Raw genomic sequence first — 26747 nt, forward strand, 5'->3', positions numbered from 1 at the left:
AAGCCCCGATGCCATGCCAACGGGCACATACTCGCAAATAAACTAACTACAGGTATCTACTTCACCCTTCAGTCTTCACCAACAACTCAACTCAAGAACAAGAAAAAGACTTTTCTAATGGCCATTCGCACCATTGACCTTTGATTTCCGCGCCTCGCGACGCGCGCGCACACCGTCCGCCAGATCCTCGAGCACATCGACAGTCATTTCCCAGTTGATGCAGGCGTCGGTGATGCTGACGCCCTTGAGCAAGCCGGCCGCGCCCTCGGGGGGAACCTTCTGGTTCCCCTCGTAGATATTGGACTCGATCATGACACCAACGATGGCGGACTCGCCCTCGCGCAGCTGGTCGGAGACCTCCTTGGCGACGATGGGCTGGTTGAGATGATTCTTGCGCGAGTTGCCGTGCGAGCAGTCGACCATCAGCACCTCGCGCTGCTTCTTGGCGCGCAGGGCCTCGCGTGCGCCGCGGATGCTCTCGCGGTCATAGTTCGTGCCCTTGTTCCCGCCGCGCAGGATCACGAAACCGTGCTCGTTGCCTGCTGTCTTGGTGATCGCTGCCAGGCCCTGCTTGGTCACGCCGAGGAAGCGGTGCGGGTGCGCGGCGGCACCGATGGCGTCGATGGCGACGCCCAGGTTGCCGTCCGTGCCGTTCTTGTAGCCGATGGGGAAGCTCAGGCCCGAGGCCAGCTCGCGGTGCAGCTGGGACTCGGTGGTGCGGGCGCCGATGGCGCCCAGGGAGATCAGGTCAGCGAGGAACTGCGGCGAAATGGTGTCGAGCATCTCGGAGGCGATGGGCAGGCCCGTGCTGGTCAGGTCGGTGTACAGCTTGCGGGACACGCGCAGGCCCTTGTTAATGTTGTACGACTCGTCGATGTCCGGGTCGTTGATGAGGCCCTTCCAGCCGACCGTGGTCCGGGGCTTTTCGAGGTAGGCGCGCATGATGATGCACAGGTCCTTGGACAGTTTGTCCGCCACCTCCTTCAGCCGCCGGGCGTACTCGAGCGCCGTGTCGGGGTCGTGGATCGAGCAGGGCCCGACGACCACGAGTAATCGGTCATCGCGTTGCTCGATGATCTCGATGGCCTGATTCCGGCCGGAGCGCACGGCTTCTGTGGCACGGCTGGGCTGTTGTGGAATGTGCCTGTCAGTTTTTTTCTCTCTCTTTGGCGGGGTTGAAAATTCAGCATGACTCACGGCAGGAATCTCGGTCTGGAGGAACTGCGGCGACAGCAGCGGATCGTATCCGAGGACTACCTCGGACGGAGAGGTTAGTTGCAGGCGCAATTGACTGGTTTGGAGGGCGACTTACCGCGAGTGTCCTCGCTGACTTCGGTGGTGTTGACGAGGGGCATGGCGCAGGTGGGATGAATCTGGCGCAGTGAGTACCACGAGCACGCAACAGGACGAGGGAATCCCGTACCGAAAAACCAGAAACCCCGACAGACGAGTCGAGGAAGAAGCGACAATGGCAGATTGACTCACGGGAGAAAGTCGGAGAGAAATCAGAGCAGAAAAGGCGGAGTGGGTCAACCGGATGACTCCGACTTAAGTAGTTAATGTAGGCACTAGAGGATGTATGCAGGGGCAGCAATTATTGCCTATGGCATCGGAGAATCATCGCTAATAATAGGGAGCGGAATATCTGCAGCAATCAATAGGCCTCTAGCGGTGCGACCGGACGGCGTCGTACGCGGGACTATTCTGCTGTGCAAGACAATCAAGCACACTCTAGTTGCGGCCAGTATTATTGGGTACACCGAAATGTTGTGTAGTGCGTCCCGAGAGTGACGTTCGTCTCCGCCCTTGCTTCCCCATGATTTTCTTCCCTCCTGCATCTTCCTCCATGTTCGGCGTCAAGCGACCGAGAGAGCCCTCAGAGCCCGAGGGCCATGACTCCAAGGTCCGTCTATCCCTCTGTCGCTCATCCCTGTACTCACCCTCCCAGAAACACCGCCTGCGGCAACTTCCACAGTCCGCACTTCCCCCCGACCTCGATCAGTCCCTTCGCTTCCGGGCCCCCACCCTCACCCCGGTCGACTCGTCAGACGAGGAGATAGACGCTGATGGAGATGGAGAAGTTGCGCTTCCAAAAAACCTGGGGTCGGGTCCCCTGCCGACGCTACGGCTGAATCCCGCTCACCCCAATGGCGGGAAGCCTCCTTTATCCAACGGCGACGACCTCTCGCCCTGGCTGTCAAACGCGAACACCAGCAACAGCAGTGTCCTGCCTTCTCCCATCCCACACAATCTCGTCCACCAGTCGCTCAACCTCAGCGAGTCCGCCACCGCTCCCAGCCATGGCTACTTCCCGACCCCCCAATCCTACCCTGATAACCCCGAGCTCATGAGCTCGATGGAGGGCGTGGACTTTGACCAACTCCCCAAAATTGCACTCCGGCTCCCCAGCCCAATCAGCGAAGACGAGGACACCAGCGTGGCGGGCTGCCGGACCCCCAGCGACGTGGAGATGACCTACGACTCGACCTCGACGCCGCTGCCCTTTGCTGAAGCGGGCGGGCGGCCGTGGACAGATTCGCTCGTGATGCCGCAGGCGGGCCGGTTGTCTGCCTCGAACTCGCCGAAGCCCTCAGAGCTACCCCGGAAGAAGCCCGTGCTGGTGATGGGATACCGGGCGGACTGCGACAAGTGTCGGCGGAGGGTTCCGGGGCATTACAGCCACATCAAGCACGACAACTGAGATGAATACACTACGGTGATGACCCTGCATTCTTTTCTTGCGTCCCTGGTTAGCGTTGAGTTTTGCTTGGCGGCTAGACATATGGCCTCATTTTATGATATCCCCCGGTGGCTGGCGTTTTTTGTTTCCTCATTTCATGGTTTTGGCGTGGGAACGGAGGGTCGGGTACAAGGATGGAGTTAAAAGGGAGTTTTGAGAGCATCAATAATAACAGCATTAATCCAACCGTTCCGCCGCTGCGCAGTTCCGATGCGCATCCGAAAATGATGACATAAGCAGCTAGATCCGACGACTCGTCAAGACACGGAGAATAAAAGAGTAGTGATTTCTGGATCAATTACAGGATATTGTCCCGGAGCGTTCACCATATGTAGACCGGACAGTGGTGTCTGGTACCATTGACATCAAGAACCAAAATACCCGCCGGCGGGCGGGAGGCGGGAGTATCGCTTAGCCGATCACCATTGCCGGCCGACGGTAAGTCGCCATCCAGTGCGCTTCCGACCCCGGCATTTCTTATAAGACCATTCCGGGGTGCCTTTTTCTCATTTTTGGCCAGGCGTGTGCAATTCATTCCCCAGACATACCCTCACACAAACCGCCGACCATGGCATCCCCGATCCCGCGCGGCCTCAAGCAGGTCCTCCAAAAGTCCCCCAACGACATCGTGATCCTCTCCTCGCTGCGCACACCGGTAACCCGCGCCAAGAAGGGCGGTTTCAAGGATTCCTACCCCGAGGAGCTGCTGTCCCACGTGCTGCGCGCCACCCTCAAAGCCAACCCGAACCTCGACCCAGCCCTGATCGACGATGTGACTATCGGCTCCGTCCTACAAGAGCTGGGCGGCGCAAAGGCCGGCCGCATGGCCCAGATCCACGCCGGCTTCCCACACTCCGTCCCCTTCAACACGGTTAACCGCCAATGCTCGTCCGGCCTGGCGGCCATCACGCAAGTGGCGAATAGCATCCGCGCCGGCGCGATCAACGTCGGCGTCGGCGGCGGCATGGAGTCCATGACCCGCAACTACGGCTCGCGCGCCATTCCCACCGTCCTCTGGCCCGTTCTGAAGGAGTCGCCCTCCCAGGACGCCCGCGACTGCATCATGCCCATGGGACTCACGTCTGAGAACGTGGCCGAGCGGTACGGCGTCTCGCGCGCTGACCAGGATGCCTTCGCGGCGGACTCGCACAACAAGGCTTCCGCCGCGCAATCCGCCGGAAAGTTCGATTCCGAGATCGTCCCCGTCACGACCAAGTCCCTGGACCCCGAGCAACCCGACGCCCCGGCCAAGGATGTGACGGTCAGCGCGGACGACGGCATCCGGCACAACATCTCCGTCGAGAAGATGGCCTCGCTCAAGCCCGCGTTCAAGGAGAACGGCGCTAGCACAGCGGGCAATAGCTCGCAGGTGAGCGACGGCGCCGCCGCCGCGCTGCTGATGCGCCGGTCTACCGCCGACGCGCTCGGCCTGTCGGGCAACATCAAGGCCCGCTGGGTCGCCACCGCCGTGGCGGGGTGTGCGCCGGACGAGATGGGCGTTGGCCCTGCCGTGGCTATTCCCAAGCTCCTGGAGAGTGTCGGTGTCACGGTCCCCGAGGTGGGCGTGTGGGAAATCAACGAGGCCTTCGCCTCGCAGGCGCTGTATAGTATCCGCAAGCTGGGCATCGACCAGGCCAAGGTGAACCCTAACGGTGGCGCCATCGCTATCGGGCATCCTCTTGGCGCGACTGGTGCTCGCCAGCTGGCTACTCTGTTGCCGGAGATGGAGCGCAGTGGTCAGCAGGTTGGCGTTGTTAGCATGTGCATTGGTACGGGTATGGGTATGGCGGGTATGTTTGTTCGGGAGTAAGATTTCCGTTGGGTTCTTTAGTGTAATTGATATAGCGGTGCATGTATATACCTGAGTACATAAATGGCATTCAGCCGTGTTCTTCCCCTGAGCTAACATGCTGGATTGGTTGGAAGTAGTGTCAATCATGCATTATCACTTTTCAGGTGGGTCCACTAGACGCACTGCATCCTGTGCCGCATCACGCGGTATGAGTTACATAGTAGATTAGGACCTATCTCCGAGAATCAATTAGATGGTCAACATTCTAGACAGAATTTTATTAACAAGACAAATCCCCTAATCCTAGGGTAGGTATATACGGACAACATTTACAAATATTTACATCAAAATTGTCACAACATGATCAACTAAGCAACTACTATCTTCTGTTTTTTTATGCATTTCATGACATAAAATTCACGCGGAAACATCATTCCTTGTCAGTCCCAGGTCTGAACCGATCTGTTTGAAATCTCAAAGCTGCGCCGAATGCTGTTGATTACACAAAATCTATATAGATTTAGAAAATTCGTCCTTGAACTCTGCACATCTTTAGCAAATGATGCTCTTGGCTAGCTCCAGATGCTGTTACTTTACAAATTCACCTTCAGAAATTTCACCTTTCTGTCGTTTGTGCGAAGGACTCAATCCAGGAAGAAGAAAACAATCGCTCGATTCAACTAGCTAGGCAGCTGTCAACCAGAATAATCAACATGAGGAGAAGAGAGAAGGAAAGAAGAAGAATAGGAAGAGGTGTAGCCTAATATATAGGTGCAGACAAACACAAACACAAACACAAAGACGGAGTTTCCCTGTATGTGCGGTCAAATCTTGACAGTTTGCTCAAACTTGAAAAATCTAGGACTGCTAAAACGTTTCACTATCTCACATCTTTCCGCTCCCACATACTCTGAGTCTCCCCTCTACTTTTCTCTCCATCAACTTTAGCTTGCTGACTTGGTTCTCTCTGCCTTGATCAAATCTCCCCATTTGTCCCTTTTCTTTGCATTAGCCATTTACTGGCTATTTTGTGTCTCTGATACCCATTTCCCGATTTTGTTACAATGAAGACGCCGTACAAGAGCTGCACTTGTCGGGCAGAGGGATACGATGAGTGTGTATGCCGTTTCTGCTGGAAATGCGGATCTCTGGGTCATACAAGAGATGAATGCAACGGAAGACGCTCACGGAGAAAATATCCCCAAAGAGGCATGCTGCAAAGCAAAACAAAGTTTGTCGATGGAGACGGAGGAGTGCTTGTGCAGGCTACAGTTGAGGTGAGGGATAAGTACCTGTGCTACTGATGTATTGTCTATTTACTAAGAGATCTTTTCCTAGGGCAAGTCTTTCCCGGAGAAAAACAGAAATCACATACCGAAAGAAGGAACAGTCGAGGAAACATCCAGCGCACGAGAAAGCTTGGCAAATATAACTTGTGTTGGAGCCGAGCTCCCGAAACTCGGCCCCATCGATCGAGTTTCGATTCTCACATCCCTCATTTCGAATGTCGGAGCCAAAACGAGAGAGCGGTATTCGTATGCACTCGATACGTACGACATCGCCAATATTCTCGACGAGAGCTTGAATCCAGTCGTTAAGGTCATTTGCGTGGAAGGTAGGTTTGACTTAGACAGGTAGGTCTTCTCGGGCATAGTAGTTAATCTACGGTTTGCTGACTAGGACTTCCAGCCTGATAAAAATTGGGCAAGAGCCAGAAACTTCTGCCGATGGTGGGATTTATCTCCACATTTTGTGGAAGGAAAGCGAACGGACAACTTTCTGGCTATACATTGGCCAAGCGTCGAAGTTCTGCGACAGAATTCAAAAACATAATGATCCCCGGTTTCGCCACAGAAATCCGTCTCTGCATTACAAGGTGTGGGATTCAGCAAAGGAAATGAAGTCAAAGTTCGTCATTCTAGCGACCCTCACTCCGCCTGAATGCCCCCAAACCCAGCTCATTTTCAACCTGGGCGAGATGTGGTTATGCCTTGTTTTTCAAACCTTACCGGAACTTCAGATGGGCCAGTGGTTGCCGGAAGATGTGAAGACCCTGTGGTCTGGCCACCATCTTAATGTCGCGCTGCCACTATGGCAAGGATTCACAAACACGACGGAGAATCAGGCCATCAGAGAGGCAACTGGTGGAAGAATTGCCTTTCAACAATATCTGTTGTCTGAGGATTCCTTAGTTCGAGAATGGGCAGAGCATGCGAGAGATGCGTTCAACGACGTTCGGAACTCGCCCAACCCCATCATACGAAAATATTGGTGGGAGCTTTACCAGCAGCGGCGCCTAAAGTCCCAGGAGACATGGGGTACAAAAAAGGCTGACAGGGCCAAAGAGCTTCTTGCTGGGGCAAAGGCGACTGTTAAAGTTTCCCATCACGGCGAAATGACTGAGGTCATGGGTGGTATGTTCAGATTTACTGTGGCAAGAAGCCTCGGGCTTCATCTCCGCCACGGCGATGAAGTCACTCTCCAATATCATATGGCGGCAACACGACACCCGCATCCTTATGCCAATAAATCACTACCTACAGACCCTGCATGTCGTCTAGGGATTTCTATTCGTGGGAGGGACATGAATGGAGAGTTTCAACGTTGGCTGCATACCAACGGAGAGTTAAATGTCAGGAAAATGAATTCTCTTGTCGACGTTTTGGAAGGGTATTCTCTAGGGGAAATCAAGGAGTTCAAGAGGCGTTGGCATGTCAACAAAAGCCGAGTTGAAGTGAACGAGAAAACATTGCGAAGGCATGTGTACACCTGAGTTTGCCGTTGATCTAATTCTATTGTTTGACTTTTTGCCCTTGAGCGCTTATTGAGATTTTGCACATTTATGATGCTCTTGATTCTCTGGGTTTGGAAACGGATTTTAAGATGGAGAATCGTTATGGATATCGTAGGGGTATATACCTGAGTACGTAAATGGCATTCACTGCGTTATTTCAAAAATGAAAGCTGCTCTGTCAATCACTCGGCGCCTCTCTGTATGGCAGATGGTAAACCTTTGCACTTTTTGTTTTATAGCAGGATCCGGCCCGGTACATGTTCTGCCTTTATCCCAGGCAACGTGCAGAGAATATATATCCACGACTCCCACTCCTTCCTCCTTTCCACAAACAACCAAACAAAGCTAATACTTGAACTCCTCGCCTACCAATTTTTCGCTCAACTGCCACAATCTCTCAGCCTCGAGGGAGTTTGTGGCCCACGACTTCACGGTATCAGACAGGGGGTCTGCCACCCGGGCATCAATGAGATAGGCGCCGTTATTAGCTAATAGCCAAAAGCAGGTTAGCAAATGTGGTGGTTGATATCTAGATCAGCAAACACAAACCTTTGAGATTTGGGTCAAACGAAGCAAAGACATGAGTGGCTACGCCCTGATCTGGTGTTATGAAAGTAAGCTCTTTCCAGCCTTCTGCATTGCCCAATGACTTGTCCGTAGATTCTATAAACTGCTAGTTAGGACGGCAAATAGGAAACGAACAAAGTCACTAACGAAGAAGACCAAGATCAACGCTCCAGTCTAGATGGTTGCCTAGATTGGTTCCGATGACGCCTGGATGTAAGCTGAATGCGAGGAGCCCGTGTTTGACACCTAGTTTTGAGGCGAGCGAAAGTGCCAGCAGCATGTTGGCTGTCTTGGATTGGCCATATGCGACCCATTTATTGTATGTTTTGCCGTCCTGATAAATAACCGTAATCAGCCGATTACTTCAGTGAATGGGGAAGATGCTCTAATTTGCATAGACAGAATGTGCGTCAATTACCTCGAAATTAGGGTCCGCGAAGCGGATAGGACTTAGGCGGTGCCCGTCACTGCTGACATTCACGACACGAGGACTTTCTGACTTGAGGATCTTGTCCATGATCATATTTGTGAACAAGAAGGGAGCAAGATGGTTGGTAGCCAGTTGCTTCTCAACCCCATCGACCGATAGCCCGTATTCCACCGCCATGATGCCGGCATTGTTAACCAACACATCAATAGCGGGAATGTCTGTCCAGCTATTGACCTGGTCTGCAGCGGCGCGCACGCTCTGCAGTGAATTAAGGTCCATTTTCAGCATGCGCACTTTGGTCTCTGGGCTGATGGCCTGGATCTCTCCCTTGCACTCCTCAAGCTTGGTGTCATTCCGGCCTGCTAGAATCAGACAGGCTGGCTGGGCTTTTGCTAGGCTTTGTACAAAATAGCCGCCTAGGGACCCGGGAGATACACCCGTTGTTAAAATGGTTTTGTTTTTTATTAGAGCTGCGTAGGAGGTGACTAGCTCGCTGGCTGTTTTCATTGTAGCGGTGTTTAGTGATGAGATGATGGTGGAAGAAGTTGTCTTGATGAGAAGTGCGGAATTTCTAGATGATGAGACTTAATTTCAATGTTTCTACCGCATTCGCAGACAGTTAAGCTAGAGGGATAACTATTGCGGACCTAGCGCTTATCGCCTAACACCGAAATTTACTTTCCTACTACATAGGACTAGGGAGTCACCGAGGCGTGATAGGAGAGGGCTCCAATGTGAAATTAGTGGGGAATACTATATAGTAGCTTAGTAATGTGTACGAATTCTTGCTCTTATGACCTCATCAAGAGCGGAATTTCTAGATGATGAGACTTAATTTCAATGTTTCTACCGCATTCGCTAACAGTTAAGCTAGAGGGATGACTATTGCGGACCTAGCGCTTATCGCCTAACACCGAAATTTACTTTCCTACTACATAGGACTAGGGAGTCACCGAGGCGTGACAGGAGAGGGCTCTAATATGAAATCAGTGTGGAATACTGTACAGTAGCTTGGTGATGTGTACGAATTCTTGCTCTCATGACCGCTGGTCATGACCAAGCGTCCTCGCTAGTTGTCTACATGGGGGGTTGCTTTAATTTTACGAAAATAATGACCAAAAACATATTTGAGGTGAAAGCGAAGAGGAAGATTAAAAAAAAAAAGGTAGGATAGCATGTCCTGGTTTCGATCCAGGGACCTGGTTGCGGAGTTAATGTTTGTTCGATTTATTTTTGGAGAAGTGGATCGTACCTCCGGGTTATGAGCCCGGCGCTCTTCCCCTGAGCTAACATGCTGGGATGGGTTAAATTTGTTCCAAAGATGGCATCAGGTCCCTTTCTATCGAAGTCTTGTTGTGGACCCGGGGGGACATCCAGGCATGTGGGCCACCTACACACGATATTATGCACGTACTTGAATCTAGATCGGAGACCATTCTATGCACCCAAAGCCTTTTGTAATCGATATATTGGGTAAGTCCCCTAACCTCCTCATGTCAAGATTGTCCACAGCAGTCCTGACGGATACCGAGTTTTCAAACATACTTTTTACACATAGAATGTGACGACCTGTGAAATTGACGCAGGAAATGACCGCTTCTGAGGACAGAAATGGCCTGCCTTTCCGCCCCGTAGCTTCTCACGGCAAGCCGACGCTTGACTGCTCACCACCAACCTGAGTAGCACCACTATTCTGCACCCGCCAAGCATTGATAGATGTTGGCGCTCAACCTCAACAAGTTGTTCTCCCCGTTTCCACTGGCGACCAAAACAACGCCGAAAATGGCTCCCCCATGACCGATGAGTTTGTGAAATGATGGTCACTGTAGAACTCAACGTCCCATGGGTTCACATCGATATCAAACCCCCCTTCTTCAATGTCAATTATGTGGAGTGGCGCAGACCAAACTGATTTGGCCGATAATAGAGTCAAAATGATTGCTCTGGACGACATCATTTTGAAGTAATTGCCGAAGAAGAGGTCTGAAAGCGTTGAAGACTTCCAAAGTCATGGGCGCTACGACAAGGGCCTCGTTTTCTCTTGGCTAGTAAAAGTGATTTGTCAGTCTAGTCTCCCGCAGGAATGTACAAATAAAAGAGGCAATCTCCGGTGGCTTCCTACCTCAAGCAGACCACCCGGTGGGATGCTTTCTACATTTTCCGTCGACATGCTATTTATGGAGCCACGAGCAAACGTCTGTTCATGTCCGAGAAGCAGCACACCTTAAGTATAAGCACTTTTAACGTACTCCGGTCAGGTAAGGCGGTCAGGGAACAGGTGGGGCTTCGTTTTAAGGAGGATAACGGGCAAAGATGACGAGAATTCAGGAGAGAATAGCTGACCAGGGGAAGCATATTTATAAGAATACAGATTAGTTAACTAACGTAATCCACATGCGAGTTGGACACCCGAAAATACCGTAGGAAATCATAGATGCGATGATTACCCTATGTCACTACCTTATGTATGAGCGGGGTAGTTAATTTTAGCCGCCTCTAGGCAACTAGCCAACTAACCTCACTATTCGATTACTTTACTTCAAGAATGACCACCTTAAAGCAATATATGTATTACACCATTTCCCCGCATACCTGGTTTGCCAGGTGTACTAGGGATTGCACATTACCGAGGAGCGTGGGTAACTACGCATATTGTGATATTTTAGGCTAATTCTTGTCAATGCACAGTTTGCTTCTCTAGTCAAGAGAAAGGTGGTCAAACGGCACATTATGCGTGCCTTGGGTCTTGACCTCATGATTCTTGGAGAAGAATCTGAGACCCGACGATATCGATGATGCGGCACCTGGTGATATGTATGATCCAGCGCCTGGCTATGACAAAATGGGTGAATTCGGTCCGTCTTCTCTAGATGTGGCACCGGCAGCATATAATGGCCAGGTTGAGTGCAACTGTTGGGAGCCGATTGATAGTCTCACTCAAACTCCTCAATTCCTACAGTCCGACCGGAAGTCTGCAAATAAAGATCAGGTGAAAATCGCGTTGTGCATTTTGGACTATTTGAAGAGTGCAGGTGTATCGCCTGCTGATCCGCCTTCTGACCCCTATCTCAATTGCGCACCAACTGGTAATCCTGCCGTGAGTTACAATACCACAAAATATTTGAAATCATAATAACTATCCCAGGGGTGGCTGAGGCGGATTATCAGCAATGCTTGGTGGTCAATGGAAGAAGTCAACGACACTCTATTCATCCACAGCAGGCATCAATATAAATACGATGTCACTAATTCATTTCCATCATCCATTTGCTGCATCCGTTTTAACTGCCGTATGAGCCACTTCGAAGAAGTGATAAGCACATACGACCACAGGGTGTGGAGAACAGGGCTTCCCGTCCGCTCAGCCGTACTTAAGCCACACGCCGGTCAGTTAGTAGTTGGGTGGGTGACCACCAGCGAATCCTGACTGTTGTATGTTTTTGTTTTTGTTGGCGATGCTGGTCCACAGGACTGTACGCCATCGTTGAATGCATTCACGCTGCAGCAGGAAAAACGTTGAGATTTTCCGATATCTCAAGACCATTTTGATGAGCACGACTGGAACATCTTTCATTATACAATCCAGATCCTCCTCTCAATGCCACCACATCCCAACATTTTATCCCCTCCGCAGGTCCTCGCCGTAGCCGGATATCCCGCAGATAAAGGTCGAGCTCATTGGCTCAAAGAGGTCAGTCCAGAAGGTACTTTATATGAAGATTTTATCAAGATTTGGTTAAAAAGCCTTGTTACTTTCGTTAAACCCACCAATAGCCCAGCGGATTTCCTCAACCTGACACATAAACATTAACCTGAAGAATATCGTTGTAACTTCAGATATATTACAGCATTGTATTGCCATTGAGCCTTGTTTTTGGTGAAAACCGGCGTCCTTAAAATAGTGTGAACCGAGGAGGGGTCTATCAGTCTAGACGGCCTCGGCCCTTTTCAAGGAAACGTATCTTAACACGACGTCCTATACCGCGTTACCCGTACTATATATATTGGTCTCGGTCACTCGGGTCATCTCGCCTCTTACCTTCCCACTATAAAGCATCCTACCGAAACAGAAGCCTAATAATGCTAAACCGTCCCTAAAGACACCCTAAAAGTTGGTAATATGATGATTAGGAGTTGTTGTGAGGCGGTGCTGGGTGTCACGGCTGGCGGGAACACGTGCGGTAGGAGCAAAAATGTTGTATTAGACGCTACCTTTTTTTTTTTTTTTTTTGCTGCCTACTTGTTCGAAGAGTTTTAATAACGTAATCTAGAATTCTGGATCATAGCAAGTATGAAAATATATTCGAAGAAGAAGGAAAAAAAAAGGTAGGATAGCATGTCCTGGTTTCGATCCAGGGACCTGGTTGCGGAGTTAATGTTTGTTCGATTTATTTTTGGAGAAGTGGATCGTACCTCCGGGTTATGAGCCCGGCGCTCTTCCCCCTGAGCTAACATGCTGAGATGGATGCAAGAACGTTCCCTACTTTGCAACATGATCGGCCGCACACAAATGTACAGAATTGTCATGATAAACACCTCCCTTTTGGTTCCCCACATCTCGGGCCATACTTCTGATCCCGAAAATAGTCGACAATTGTCCCAAACTGATAACTCATATATCTCTGCCCATCTCTGCAAAGCACCCATACAAACCATGGCTGCTCCGACACCCCCCTCTGTCACCCTGGCCCAAGGTCAGGTAGTGGGCATACAACTTGAAAATCAGACTGTAGACTCCTTCCTGGGAATCCCATATGCCCTTCCTCCCGTGGGAGACTTGCGCTTCAAACCCGCTGTTCCGGTTCCTCAATCAACAGATACGATTGATGCGTCCAAATACGGCCCCGCAGCCCCAGGCAAAGCATTACTTCCAGGCGGACCAAAGCTGGAACAAAGCGAAGACTGCTTGACTGCGAACGTGTTCCGACCTGCCGGAACTGATGACGCAGCAAAACTCCCCGTGGCGATCTACATCCATGGCGGCGCCTTCAATCGCGGTGCGGCTGCGATGCATAACACTGCGTCTATGGTGGCATGGTCTGAAGATCCCTTTATCGCTGTAAGCTTTGGTTACCGTATTGGAGCTCTGGGGTTTTTGCCTTCTACTTTGAGTCAGAAGGAGGGCCTTCTCAACCTCGGCTTGCGCGATCAAGTGCTTCTGTTTCAGTGGGTGCACGAGAACATTGATAGATTCGGTGGTGATCCTGGAAATATTACTTTGTTTGGTCTTTCAGCGGGAGCTCACTCTGTAAGACTAAGACTCTTCGAAAGTCTACTATATGCTAACCGGTTGATAGATCGGACACCATCTCCTCAATTATGATGAACAACACCCGCCCCTATTCCACCGCGTCATTCTAGAATCCGGATCACCAACTTCTCGAGCAGTTCGTCCCTACGATGCGAAGATTCATGAGCAGCAATTCCAGGACTTTCTTCGAGAAGTTGGCTGCCCGGACGATCTTCCTCAATCGAAAATATTCCCTTTTCTACGCTCGCTGCCAAGTAAGACAGTCACGGACGCTCAGACCGTCATATTCGACAAATACAATCCGTCGCTCCGATGGGCCTTCCAGCCTGTGATAGACGGAGACATCATCTCGCGCAAACCTCTGGACGCATGGACTTCAGAGCTATGGAACAAAGTGCCAATCATGACTGGCTTCAACAGCAACGAAGGAACGATGTACGTGGATAGGAAAATGTCGCAGTCCTCCGAGTTCCGCAAGTTCTGGCACAACCTGCTCCCGGAACTATCAGCAGCAGACCTAGGCACGATTGAGAAACTATATCCCGATCCGAGCACCGATTCTACTTCGCCGTACACCGAAACCCGCAATGGCCAAGGAGTGGGTCAGCAATACAAACGCATCGAGGCTGCATACGGTCACTACGCCTACGTCGCTCCTGTCCGCCAGACTGCGCAGTTTGCCTCGGCACAAGGCGTGCCTGTTTACCTGTACCACTGGGCATTGCCTAGAACACTGGTTGGGCGCGCAAACCACGGCGATAATATGTACTATGAGACCTACAACAGCGCCATTACGGAGATATCAGAGTCGCAGAAGGAATTGTCTGGAACTCTCCATGCCTATCTGACTAGCTTCATTGCTAAAGGCGATCCCAATGCCTTGGAAGGTCGGTATGCTCAACGACCTCGGTGGAAGCCTTACACGCCACAGGCGGAGAGTGTGATGGTTTTCGGTGAGGACAACGAAGAACTAATTGGTGGCGCGGTGGCTCCGGCTGCTAAGTTTGTAGAGGACAACTGGGCCAGACCTGAGACAGAATTTTGGTGGTCGAAGGTCGAGATTTCGCAGCTTGCATGAATATATCTAGAAATTAGAGACAAAAGACTGATTGCACACGCATACCTGGGGCCACCGACAAGAAGGAGTTCTATTAAAGCTTATACTCAATACTTAGCAATAATGTCAAGTTGCGGGTTACGCATACACGGTTCAGGCCCCTGAGGCGAGTATATAAATGCGAGTTATCTAAACCAAAGTAATCCCCGTATAGCACCCCTCAGTACGCAACAGCTCCGTTTTCATACTGCCATCCAACGACACCGAGTACAGACTTCCCCCCAAGTCTGACACATACACTCTGTTGTTGAGGCTATCCAGCTTTAGGCCAATGGGCTCATGGAAATGGCGCGCCAGAATAACCTTCTGCAAGTCGGTAGCACCACCACCACCAACATATGCACAATACAACGCACACCCAGTGGGATGCTCACCCCGATCGGTCCAGTACAGCATTTGTTTCGCGCAGTCAAGCTCAAGGTCGATTGGCTCCGGCAGGTTGTCAAATATCAGCTCGATGTCAGAGCGGCTGTCCGCGGTCTCGCCCTCTGGGTTGTTAATGCTAGCGCGGAAAATGCGACCCCGGCCGCCCTTGCTGGGTCCCTTCTGCGTCCAATAGAGCAGGCCACGCTCGGAGTCGACAGCAATGCCGACGCACCACTGTTCCATACGCTCTAGTTGGCTAGCATTTGGACGTGCACGGTTCTGTATCAAAACCTCATGGCTGCTACCATCAAAGTTGCATCGGTGTAGACTAGTGCCTTCGCGATCGGCGAAGTACACCTGCTGCTTCGTTTCGTCGACAACGAGTTGCTTAGGCGTGTGCACCTTTCCCGTAGGCAATAGACATCTTATTTCACTCCCGTCTAAATTTGCCGACCACACGGACCCATCACGAGAAGCTGTGCTGTGGCCCATGTTCGTCCAGAACATCCGGTGTGTCGGCAGCGAAACATCTATTCCATCCGGTAGGTTCTGGCCGACGACCACGGGCGTTAATTTTTGGGTAGCCAGATCCAAGCGCAGGATCTTGCCGCTGGAGTGCACTTGCGTAACATCGCACACATTGGAACCTAGACCAACATCCAGTAGATAAACTTCCTTAGCCGCGGAGTGCGGATTGGTTTGATTGGCCTCAGCTGTGGTAGACAGAGGTGGGTATAACCCACCCTTGGCACTTTTCTTGCCTAGCCTGCCTCGCTGGATATATTCTTTGCGCAGCCAACCGACGGTCGGTCTAGCGTCAAGCCCGCGCTCCTGCACGTAGTTGTCTTCAATGAAGGCGACCGTGTCTAGCCCGACTTGATCCATTAGCTGGCAAGGCAGTGGCCCGTTCTTGAACATGTGCTCCCAGAGCAGATCGATCTCAGCTGGGTCGCTAACACCTTCCGATAGGATGTAGAGGATCTCGCGCTTAACTGCCGCCCACAAACGGTTAAAGATAAACCTATAACAAATCAGCTATTTTAAGTCACAGAAATGGCTTAGAAAGCAAGCAATACTTACCCGGTTGACTCCCGGCGAGCGGTGACTGGAATCATCCCACACTCACCCAGCACATCTTCCAGATATGGAAAGATCTCTGGATCTGTCTCTCCATCCGTCATGAGCTCCACTGTCCGGATAGTCGGCGGCATAGTGAAATGCATGTTAAGCACACGCTTACGGCGCTCAACTGAAACCTTTGGGATCATCAACCTGGACTTAAACGATGAGCTGTTCGAAGCCAGGATACAATCCGATGGAGCCGCAGCATCAACTTCGGCGAATAGATCCCTCTTCAGATCCAACTTCTCGGGGACAGCCTCAATAACAAGCCATGCATTCGAAACAGCTGGCTTCATTTCATTGAAGGTCTTGTAATTGCCGAATGGCATGGTTTCACCGTCGTCCCCATTGGTACTTTCTTTGACCTTGCTGGAGCGTGGCATTAAGCGAAACTCTTCTTTGTGCATGTCGATGTACGCCATTGCTTCTTTCAGTACATCCTGTGATAGGTCACGGATGTGCACGTTGTATCCGGCTGCCACGAAAGCACATGCAATGCGTCGACCGAGGACACCGGCGCCGAGGACGACGACGGGGCGGTCCGTTCTTGGTTTTATCATTTGGTCTCGTGGTGGCGGGTGAAAAGTAAAGACGAGGTGCAAGACAACCAATGCTCAATTCTTAATGTATGTCAATGTGGCGCAGGAATGCAGAATGGCGTGGCCGTGACGGGAGGTTGCTACTGTGCGGCTTTCTCTCTCTATATATTATTTTCTTCACATGAAATTGACGCAAATGATACGTGGTACGGAACGTTTTGCAGACTAACAAATTTAATCCACATATTCGTGAGCATTAAGTATCGCCTCCAAGTATGCCATGGGCATCCGGTATTTCTTCACAATGCGCTTTGGGTAGTTCCGGTTAGATCGGCTCAAAATACCAACTCAAGTTTACTTAATGGCGGATATGCCTGTCAGCCAATCAAAATTTTGGTTGTCTGGGAGGTTCATTGTCTCGGCGAGCGGACGAAAAGAACCAATTCGGTGCCTCGGAGACGTTTCGGGGACGGCACGGAGACGGCACGGAGACGGTTCGGAGGTAACGAAAAGACATCGGATGCGGGCACATCATTCGGAATCGGAGTGGAGGTGGAGCATTGTTCTACCTCACCTTCCTCCGCAAAGAAAAGGGAGAAAACCAGGAACAAAATGGCAAATATTGTGAATATTCACTGGGAAAGTTTCTGGACTACACTGAAGAAGATAAGGGACGGTAGAGATACTACAGCCGGGGCCACATCTAGAACGCTACGTTCAAACAATCGAAAAATAAATCCGAGTATGACTGCCCTAAAGTGAATGTTTCTTGCTTTATATCAGGCTGAAAAAAAGATCACGTTCCTTATCCCTAGTTTCTATATCCTGCAACCCGTTTTTTTTCTTTTATTTTTATTTTTATTTTTTTGCATTAAGTCGAACAAATGCAATCTAAAATAAAAACAATTGATCCGTAGCCTTCGACAAAGCAGCTGGTTCAGCCCACCCAAGTCCCACGAGCGCCTTTTTCATTGCATTGATCATAGGTGGTGGTCCACACAGCAGCATCTTGTTGCTCGCATCGGCCGGTGCCAGGAACTGTTGAATAAGTTCCGGGCTAACGAAACCGCGATGGCCCTCCCAGCCCTCAGCAGGCTGCGAGAGCACATACTGTACGCGAAACTTATGTGGACAGCGAAGCGCAAAGTCGTCCAGCTCCTGACGCAGCAGGATATCTTCCTCAGTGTTGTTTGCATACAATAGGTCGATCTGTGTTGGATCGGACTCATCGTCACAAATCACTCGGATAAGCTGGAACATGGGCGTGATACCGGTGCCACCGGCAATCATGCCAACATGCTTTGCATAAGATGGCGTATACTGCATTGCACCCTTGGGGCCACGAATCTCAACCGAATCGCCAATTTGCATCTGCTCCAGGTGCTTTGTCATTTTGCCTTGAGGATATATTTTGACCAGAAGTTCGATGCGACCCAAATCTGTATTATTTGACACTGGAGTGTATGAACGGGAGACGCTTTGTCCATTGATGTTTGCTCGCAGTGCGATATGCTGGCCCGTGGGGAGACCGAGCACGTCGTCGGCGTTCGGCAAGCCAAAAACAAATCGGTACACGTTGGACGAGACGACTTCCTTGCTGATCAGGGGAAAATTTTTCCACTTGCGAGGGTCTAATGGGTGTGTGTGCTTCTTCTGGGTAAAGGTATTACCACGCGGGGAAAGTCTCTTGCGGAAAATGATTCGGTCGGGTCGGGACTGGCGGTGCGGCAAGTGATGCGTGAATTCCTGCTGGACATCCAGTTTGGTGGAAATCCACATTGCCAAACCAACTGTCAGCGAAAGCTGAGTTACACTCGCGACGCCGAACCCGGACCAGAATCGGCTCGTTGAAGCGGAAACAGAGAAGACCGAAAAGGTATGGCCAGCCAACTGCTTAATGAATTGGAAAAATGGCTTAAGTCCCTGTTGGTAGCCAGTAAACGCAGCCGCTCCCACGGCACCTGTAACACCTACTTGGAATACGGTGCGAGTTAGAGAACGAAGACGGTTGGGCGAGGTCTTTTTGACAGCCACAGCAGCGGTCTGTGACACCTGTTCGTAGATGGGGCGGTAGACATCGATTGCTTCAGCATGCTCCTACCAAAAATCATTAGTTCACGGCCCAGTACTTAGGTAAGAGTGCTAGCATGCCTCAGAAGGCAAGTCACCAAGGTAATATTTAGCCAGCTCATCCCTCGCCTCATCAGAATGACCAGTCTCTTCAAAAGCCTCTGTGGCATCAGTGCCAGCAACCTCAATCAAAATTGCGTTGCCGCCGGGGTGGTCTTCGAGATATTTGGTAACCTCATAGACTTTGTTGTGCAGGACGATCCAGACATCGTCGGGTTTGTTATGCCTCTGAACCTCTTCAAGAGTATACATTATGACGATGCAGATTAGGAACTCATAAATCTTCGTTAGTCGCCAGATATATATAGAGAAATCATACAATGGCTACTGTAACATTCGAAACGTAAGTGCCGAGTAACCCGACTTATCAACGAGCCACCGGGCCCACTTTATGTTGGGGCTCATGGCGGACGTGTCCAACCATCAACTTCGTGCGAACTTCGGTCGAAAGAGCCATTGATTTTACTCTGTAAAAATTGTTGACGGAGTGCTTTGGACACCCAGCCTTGGCCATGGAATTCGCGGGAAATCGGCAACGGGGAGGAACGGAAGAAGCGGAAATGAGCAGTCATTTTCCTGGAATGGGGCAGGTCCGGCCCAAATATCCCTTCTGTTTATTGTTAGGCCAGGAGAGAAAGCTAAACTACCGTCCCTGCGCGTGCATATTGCGCATATATAAAGATCGATCGACACTTGCCTCAAAGTCACAAAGAGCAGATTAGTCACCATGCCTATCTCCCTAGCTCCGTCACAAAATCCCAGTCCGTCATTCTATCTGGTAGGAGACGATGTGTCAACTGCACAACCAGTAACCCTGGACGCAAAGTGGAAACTGGAGGATGTGAAACGTGCCGTAGGAGGCGTGTTCCATGTGGCACAACCGCTAGGTTAGTTGAATTTCCTATATTTGATACTGGGGTTGCCTTTTATTGATGCGACCAACAGGCATCACTTTCCACGGCGAAGATGATCGGGAGTTGACCACAGTGGACGATATCCTGACAAGACTGTCGTTGCTTACTAGCCCTATTGGCCTTCGCATCGATGGGAAGGCCATCCAAAGCCCTCAGGGTCCTGATGGTCTGCCGTTGGTTGGTAGCTACTACGAGATCTTTCCAGACCATTTGGGAAATCATTACCGTCTGTTTCGCAAATACGGGAGTGTTATCCGCACTGTCAATATGGGAAAGACAATTTATCTGACCGACAGCCCCGAAGTGGCAGCTGTGGCTATGGCGGAATCGGTTTATATGACCAAGAAGATCAACGAGAACCACCCCTTGTGGGGAGTCAAGGATAATACGGCTATCTTCATAGGTGACACTGAAACAGAAAACTGGCGGTTAGCCCACAAGTTCCTACCGCCAGCGATGGGTCCCAAGGCGGTCCGTCACTACACTCCGCTAATGCAGGAGTGCGTGCGCAAGTCTTTTGCCGTTTTTGATGAATTGGATGCACGCGGTCAATCATGGAACGTTTACCAGTACATGGTGAAACTGGCGTCACAGACCATCGGCAAGTTCTCCTTGGGAACTGATTTTGAGCACTTTACGAACATCGACGCCCCATTGCATCCTATCGTCACCAATATAGCAAACCTTTTGTCATTGAACAAGAAGGTCACGGCGCGTGGCGAATGGTACCGACATCTGCCATTTGGTGACCCTGCACGTCTGAAGCAGGTTCAGCACACTATCTACTCTCTCCTACAAGAAAACATCGCCCGCGTCAAGGGATCTAAAATTTCGGGAATGTCGATGGCAGATGCGGCAGTCAATGCCTCGTGTGTGGCCGACTACCTCCTTAACACGGTTGATGAGACGGGCCGAAAGTTCCCCGAGGGCCTGGTCCTCGCCAATATGCTCATCGTCACGGGAGCGGGATTCACGACAACCTCATCGTTGATGTCTTGGCTTCTATACTGCCTAGTTACCTATGAAGGCACACAAGTGCGTCTATACGCAGAATTATGCGAGAATGGTATTGCCAACCCCACCGGCTCTGTCACCTGGACACCGGAGCTGGCACACAGCCTGTCTTATCTCGACAGTTTTGTCAAAGAAACACAGCGTCTTCACAATGCCTCCTTCCAGCCTGGCCGTACTACCAAGACTGAGGTTGTCTTGCCTGGCGGCTACCGTCTCCCGCCTGATAGCGTCCTCATTCCCGCGTTGTACGCCATCCACACCAATCCAAACATCTGGCGCGACCCACTCCACTTTGACCCGGATCGCTGGACTACTGATGAGGTCAAGAACAAACACCGCTGCGCATATATGCCCTTTGCCACGGGTCCGCGTGGCTGCATCGGGTTCAATTTCGCGTTACTCGAGATCAAGATCTTGCTCTGTGAGTTGGTCACTCGTTACGAGTTCTTCCGTGAGGGCTTAGAGGCTGTCGAGTACGATCCTGAGTTTCAGCTTATTCGCCCGCTGAACTTTTACGTGCGCGCCAAGAGAAGGACGTAGGGACAAGACAGGGGCAGGCAACTTGGCTGGGAGAGTAGCTAGTTTTACTCATGAGCAGATAAATGCCGTCGATCAAGTAGAATGTTGGTTATTAGATATCGATTTATAGAGTTTATACATTATGTTCCAGTATACAATAGATTTCTGTTCCTTAGAGGATCGTGGGTTTATATGCAAGAGAGTGCTCCAAAGATTCGTGAATATGTTCACACGCTTACTGCATAGATTCCACGCCTATAAATTGACTCAAAATGGCTCACTTCTCTACTACCATTCGCATTTCCTCGCTCCGGTAATTTCAACAAACCTCCCTTTCCCTAATCCGTACCGATCCCGGAAGCAACGAAATTTTCCGCCGACGGCCATCTAAACGCCTTTAATGCCCTCGAATAAGGCCCAAAATGGCGCACATTAGTATCACTGTCCTCCCACGCAGATTGGAGCTCCTCACGCTCCAGGACTGATATCAGCCGCTGAACCAAGGCATCTACGTTAGGCCTATACGCATCCCCAGTGACGGTGGTATCAGCGGCTATTCTCCGCAATGTGATAGCACAGCTGACAGTATTGTGCACGAATGCCCACGAGCGACACACGGCTGAGGAGAGGCGGTGCATGTCTAGAAAGCCTTCAACCGCGTCTGTGGCGCGGTCAATGCATTCTGTTGCGAGAATTTCGGTGTGTATATCTGGGTCGTCGGACATGGGCGAAGAGGCTTTCTGTAGGGCTAGTTGGCAGAGCCGGCAAATGGCATATGAGACGTGAATACGTAGTGCCAGACGCTCAAGATGGTCCTGCAGAGTGCGGCAGCGGCGCTTGTCTACTAGAGATGGAACGGTGGAGCCGAGAATGTTCTCGAGACGTCTTTTGGATGTCAGTACCGCAGCGAGCGTCTCGCAGTCTTCTTCGCAGGTACGATTGAGGAGTACCTGGCATACGGCAAATATACATTCGGCGAATGAGTAGCCAGATACTGAGTCCGGGTCGGATGGTATGCTGCTGGTTGATTTGGTTGTGCTCGGTGGGCGGTCGTATGTAAATGAGAGAAAAGTGTCTTGCCATAGGAGCATCCACCTAGATTTCGTTGGTATTTTTCAATTGCTCTTCGGTAGGTAATGGGAAGAATACTGATGGACTGATTGTAAAGTACTTACCATAGTCGCTTTCGCTGCAACTTTACAGAGGGGATATATGATCCAGCTGACACAGTTTCTTCATGGAGTCCAATGCTTTGAGCAAGACGTAGAGTAGACCCTGTAGCCGTCAGCATATCATACCAACAATTATCACTTTCATCAGTAAAACCACATACCCATTAGGATCCACGCACTATTGGTGTCCAAATTATTGCGCAGACAATGCCCAATAAGCGCCATGGCCTGGATCTGATCCATGTCGGTATTGTTGAAAAAGTTTGAAATACGGAGGCACTGGAAGGATGAACAGACTGATACCCTTAGCTGAGGTTACTCACACTAGTCACTCATTAACATACCGAAAACTTTTGTTCGCAGATCCCGTTCCTTGACTGGATCATTGGAGAACTGCACTCCACATGCAAGCATGGCAAATAGGAGCGCTAGCCACGAGGGGCTAGTGTCATCGAGCGAAGATGGGTCGCCTTCACTATCAAATTGGATTGCAGCCCGTCGGTCAAGAAAAGAAAATAGCGAAGTATTGAACTGTTCGTGTGTCACAAGTGCAGGATAAAAAGGGTATACGCAGGTCTGATAGGCCTGCCAGTATCTGGAACACATCTCATTTAGCATGTGTAGAACTTCGGGTATGCTCACATACCGAATGATATCCTCATCCTCAGGAAGAGTCTTGCAAATCTCTCCTGCACCGGCCTCTGGTCTCCATAAATTCGTGAAAGGATACGTTCGCGGGACGAGTTGGTCTACCACAAGGGCATCACTGAGACCCAATGCGGCCGGGGGGTCGGAGTGGCTGCCCAGATAGATGGTTGCTCCTGTGGTCTCCTCTACGAAATGCCTTCCAGGGGATTTGGCTGGTCTTGATAGCCTTCTTGGAGAGCTGGCTTGTGGAGGGACATGCGGCCCGCCCTCAGTACTACCGCATCGAATCTGCTGCAAGTCTGCTTTCAGAGAAGATATCTGCGTTTCGATGTTCTCAAGACGCTTTATCATGGAGCTGATATCTTGCGTATCGGAGCTAGAGGGGGTGGATCCACGGATCCAGTCGCACAATCATTTCCGGTCACAGGGCTGGTCGGACATGTAAGTAGGTATCAAGGTAAAGGAAGAAGACGGTGTTGGATATTGAAGCCGGGATAGATTGGTCAGATAAGACATCATCGACCAAGACAACGCGGGCCTCCAAAGCAAGAAAAAAGAAAGGGTTCTTTACATACACCGCATTTTGGCCTCCAGTCATATCATCACCAATTCCAGGCTCGGAAGCGCGCGGCAAACCATCATTCCCACTGCTCATCCCCAATTTAGGGGACCCCGGCGCACAACAAAGCTCCGCATGTCCCCTCTGCACACAAGTCGAGCAAGGAACATGCCCATCACAGCGGACTTTCCGATGCCGACACGGGAAACATGACTTGATATCGCGGCGGCGGCGCTTGCTCCTCAGCAGTTCGGTTACACGTGTTGTGTCATATGGATATGGGTTCGGGTTAGATTGCCCAAAGATTTTGGGATCAAAGCGGGATGACTGTATGCAAGGAGGGGCCATAATCCATATGCTTTTCCCAACTTCTCAGAACCGTTGAAGACCTGCTAAAACACAACGCTAAATGATGAAGTGCCAAAAGCGGCTAGTTATCTCGGGACCCAAAATGTCATTTTGACATACATTTTTACTAATATCTTAGTCATTTGAATGTCATGTGATAACTACTAGACATAATCCACCAACCGTGCTATTCCGGCTCCCACCGCCCACAATATTATCAAGCTTCCATCACCTAGTACACGCGTTTACATGCTGAAAAATCCAGGTCCCCCGGATTGTGAGCCCCTATAGATTTTGTTAATGTTTGTTTGTTTATCAGAGATACCACGTGATACTTACGGCGTTCTTCCGTCGAGCTGGGAAAATGAACAGACTAAGAATGTTTGGTCCAGTGGTTATTTTGTCCCAATTCTGAGCAACATCGTCCCCTGAGCTAACATGCTGAGATTGGTACATGAATAGTTCCTGCTTTGCAGAACAATCGATCATAGACAGATTATTATGAAACAAAAGCTGTCTCGTCAACAACTCGATACCAAAAAAAGCAAAATTGTTGGTGTGCCCGACTTTTTCCCACAGACAGAATTGTAAAAAGTCTTGAGAGCTAGATAAGTAACAGAATGGGAAACGCTTAGATACCTAAGATGACAAGAACAAGTAATATTTCTACTGTTATTGACCAAGTAACACTTTCATACAGAAGCTGAGTCTATTGCCAATGACTTTTACGTACACTGCGAGCGATCCGAAGTGGCCTTCGTTCTGTCCCTGGAATATTGGCTTCACGTATCATGAGCGGCAATTTGCTTGGCCTGTTGCACCTTGGCAATTTCTTCATCCACCTCCTCTTTCTGTAAGGAAGCGGCCTTACGAGGATTTCGGGCCTGGAAGATCAAATTCAGCTCCTCGAGTGTGTGCCCTTTTGTTTCCACCATAAAGATATAATAGTAAATAGCCTGGAAAAAGCACACGGCCATGTAGATAAAGTAAGTCTTCCAACTAATCACTTCAAGAGCGATGGGAAGCGCAAACTGATTGATGAGACCGGATGCGTTCCCAGCAAAACTAGAGAGGTATTAGCACCAGACGAGAGACATACATATAAAGATATCGAGTGAACTGACTTTTGTAGGGCCATGCCTTTGGCGCGTTGGTCAAATGCCAGAACCTCGACAGGGTACAGAGCTTGCAGCGGCGTGTAGGCGGCAGAGAAAACAATGCCTACCAGAAAGATGAAGGTGATGGACGCGTCGGCGGCGGGGATGCTTTTATAGATATGGTATCCGCCTGTACCACCAACCATACCAGCCCATAAGAGACACAGAATTGCACAGCAGGAGATCATCATCTTGCGCCGCCCAAATCGGTCCATCTGGCTGGCACCAAGGCAAGCGGCTGCGGCGGATGCCAGGGTAATGCCCAGGTTGATATCAAGGACGGTGGCAGTGTTTGTGATACCGGAAGTGTTGAGCATGGCGGGTAGAAAATACGACACACCTGACTGGCCCGTCAACTGACTAAAAGCAGAGACAGCGACAGCGCATAGGATGGCACGATAAATGGCGGCGCGTGAGTTGAACAGCGAGCGATAGTCCCACCAGCGCTTATCTGCACCATCAAGTTCCAGTTCCTCGGCAAACTCATGCATTTCCATCCTCACGTAGAGGGATTCCGGGTTGTTGTTGCCGTGGTACTTGACCAGTATTTCACGGCACTTCTCAGTCTGTCCATGGACATACAGCCAGCGCGGCGACTCGGGGAATATGGCACAGCCAATTAGCAAGATGCACGGGAAAAGCATCTGCAACCAGGTGGGAATGAGCCAGGCCATATTGGTGGTATAGTGAACACAGCCACGCAGGACGGCGGCGGCCAAGATTGCACCAAGGTAATAACAGCAGTTATAGAAACCAGTAATAACGCCACGATAGGCTGGGTGGGCAAATTCCACGACGTAGGACGGACAGGCGACGTTGCAGATAATGCCACCAAACCCGAGGAAAAACCGGCCGGCAAGGAATTGGGGCAAGTGATGAGAGACGCCTTCAATGATGGTGCCCATGATAATAAAGGCGCATCCAATGACAATGCCTACGCGACGACCCCACGTATCGGTGAGAGGACCGATAAAAGGCAGACCGCACACAGACCCAATCGAGTACATGCTCATGATAATGCCGGTCTGCACTCCCAGAATCTTTGCACCAAATTGATCTTGAAAGGGCTTCATGGCAATTAGATTGCCCATCAGGGAGCCATCGTAGCCGCCCATTGTTGAACCCAGAAAGGCCAGGCTGCAGATGGCATAGAGCTGAATCATGCGCTTGCTGAGTTTCTGGACGGGCTCCAACCGCGTGCACACTTCCAGAGCAGCTGTACCACGCACATCGCGGAAGACGTCGACTGGCGCCTCGAGATGCTCTGCCTCAGAGGCCTTTTCATCCTGAATGGAGACCATGGATGTGAGGAATGACTGATCGACAGAAGCTAGGGAGCTAGAATGTTCGAGTTTTCTGGGTTGCAGATTCCAATGGAGACAATGGAGATCCGGGGTAGGATTTGCTGTCATTCATGTATCTTCTCCATATTTAAGAGCAGACATGTTACTGATGAAAAGCCGACGATTTTTCCGACAAGAGTCCGGGGGAAATGCTAAACTAGGCCCAGCCCATCTTAGCCCTGAACCTTGGGCCGGCACGCGGGGTAGAAGAAAAAAATCTCGCCG

At 50.5% G+C, this 26747-nt stretch overlaps 11 protein-coding genes across 11 annotated transcripts; 5 read left to right on the plus strand and 6 right to left on the minus strand.

Annotated features, from left to right (window-relative positions):
* Positions 1-114: 114 nt before the first annotated feature.
* N7474_003056 (3-deoxy-7-phosphoheptulonate synthase) lies at positions 115-1355 on the minus strand (the record flags this gene model as incomplete). Its single annotated transcript, XM_057194471.1, has 3 exons — positions 115-1128; positions 1198-1253; positions 1313-1355. 3 exons carry the CDS (start codon positions 1353-1355, stop codon positions 115-117), a joined length of 1113 nt encoding a protein of 370 aa, XP_057055826.1.
* A 461-nt stretch (positions 1356-1816) lies between these two features.
* N7474_003057 (uncharacterized protein) lies at positions 1817-2701 on the plus strand (the record flags this gene model as incomplete). Its single annotated transcript, XM_057194472.1, has 1 exon — positions 1817-2701. One exon carries the CDS (start codon positions 1817-1819, stop codon positions 2699-2701), a length of 885 nt encoding a protein of 294 aa, XP_057055827.1.
* Positions 2702-3308: 607 nt separating this feature from the next.
* N7474_003058 (uncharacterized protein) lies at positions 3309-4550 on the plus strand (the record flags this gene model as incomplete). Its single annotated transcript, XM_057194473.1, has 1 exon — positions 3309-4550. One exon carries the CDS (start codon positions 3309-3311, stop codon positions 4548-4550), a length of 1242 nt encoding a protein of 413 aa, XP_057055828.1.
* A 1193-nt stretch (positions 4551-5743) lies between these two features.
* On the plus strand, positions 5744-7305 carry N7474_003059 (uncharacterized protein; the record flags this gene model as incomplete). Its single annotated transcript, XM_057194474.1, has 3 exons — positions 5744-5809; positions 5871-6166; positions 6222-7305. 3 exons carry the CDS (start codon positions 5744-5746, stop codon positions 7303-7305), a joined length of 1446 nt encoding a protein of 481 aa, XP_057055829.1.
* Positions 7306-7671: 366 nt separating this feature from the next.
* On the minus strand, positions 7672-8830 carry N7474_003060 (uncharacterized protein; the record flags this gene model as incomplete). The annotated part of the gene is made up of 4 exons (XM_057194475.1): positions 7672-7814; positions 7876-7989; positions 8041-8227; positions 8312-8830. 4 exons carry the CDS (start codon positions 8828-8830, stop codon positions 7672-7674), a joined length of 963 nt encoding a protein of 320 aa, XP_057055830.1.
* A 4147-nt stretch (positions 8831-12977) lies between these two features.
* On the plus strand, positions 12978-14652 carry N7474_003061 (putative extracellular lipase; the record flags this gene model as incomplete). The annotated part of the gene is made up of 2 exons (XM_057194476.1): positions 12978-13571; positions 13621-14652. The coding sequence occupies 2 exons, from the start codon at positions 12978-12980 to the stop codon at positions 14650-14652; spliced, it is 1626 nt and encodes a 541-aa protein (XP_057055831.1).
* Positions 14653-14820: 168 nt separating this feature from the next.
* Positions 14821-16739, minus strand: N7474_003062 (uncharacterized protein; the record flags this gene model as incomplete). Its single annotated transcript, XM_057194477.1, has 2 exons — positions 14821-16078; positions 16138-16739. 2 exons carry the CDS (start codon positions 16737-16739, stop codon positions 14821-14823), a joined length of 1860 nt encoding a protein of 619 aa, XP_057055832.1.
* An 870-nt stretch (positions 16740-17609) lies between these two features.
* N7474_003063 (Cytochrome b5) lies at positions 17610-19100 on the minus strand (the record flags this gene model as incomplete). The annotated part of the gene is made up of 2 exons (XM_057194478.1): positions 17610-18815; positions 18870-19100. 2 exons carry the CDS (start codon positions 19098-19100, stop codon positions 17610-17612), a joined length of 1437 nt encoding a protein of 478 aa, XP_057055833.1.
* A 475-nt stretch (positions 19101-19575) lies between these two features.
* Positions 19576-21316, plus strand: N7474_003064 (cytochrome P450; the record flags this gene model as incomplete). The annotated part of the gene is made up of 2 exons (XM_057194479.1): positions 19576-19735; positions 19794-21316. The coding sequence occupies 2 exons, from the start codon at positions 19576-19578 to the stop codon at positions 21314-21316; spliced, it is 1683 nt and encodes a 560-aa protein (XP_057055834.1).
* A 317-nt stretch (positions 21317-21633) lies between these two features.
* On the minus strand, positions 21634-24022 carry N7474_003065 (Zn(II)2Cys6 transcription factor; the record flags this gene model as incomplete). The annotated part of the gene is made up of 6 exons (XM_057194480.1): positions 21634-22390; positions 22471-22570; positions 22629-22763; positions 22812-23062; positions 23114-23491; positions 23691-24022. 6 exons carry the CDS (start codon positions 24020-24022, stop codon positions 21634-21636), a joined length of 1953 nt encoding a protein of 650 aa, XP_057055835.1.
* A 782-nt stretch (positions 24023-24804) lies between these two features.
* Positions 24805-26480, minus strand: N7474_003066 (uncharacterized protein; the record flags this gene model as incomplete). The annotated part of the gene is made up of 2 exons (XM_057194481.1): positions 24805-25087; positions 25147-26480. 2 exons carry the CDS (start codon positions 26478-26480, stop codon positions 24805-24807), a joined length of 1617 nt encoding a protein of 538 aa, XP_057055836.1.
* Between the last annotated feature and the right edge of the window lie 267 nt (positions 26481-26747).

The sequence above is a fragment of the Penicillium riverlandense genome (genome assembly GCF_028828495.1).
Source record: "Penicillium riverlandense strain IBT 135883 chromosome Unknown utg000002l_segment0_segment0, whole genome shotgun sequence".
Taxonomy (NCBI): Eukaryota; Fungi; Ascomycota; class Eurotiomycetes; order Eurotiales; family Aspergillaceae; genus Penicillium; species Penicillium riverlandense.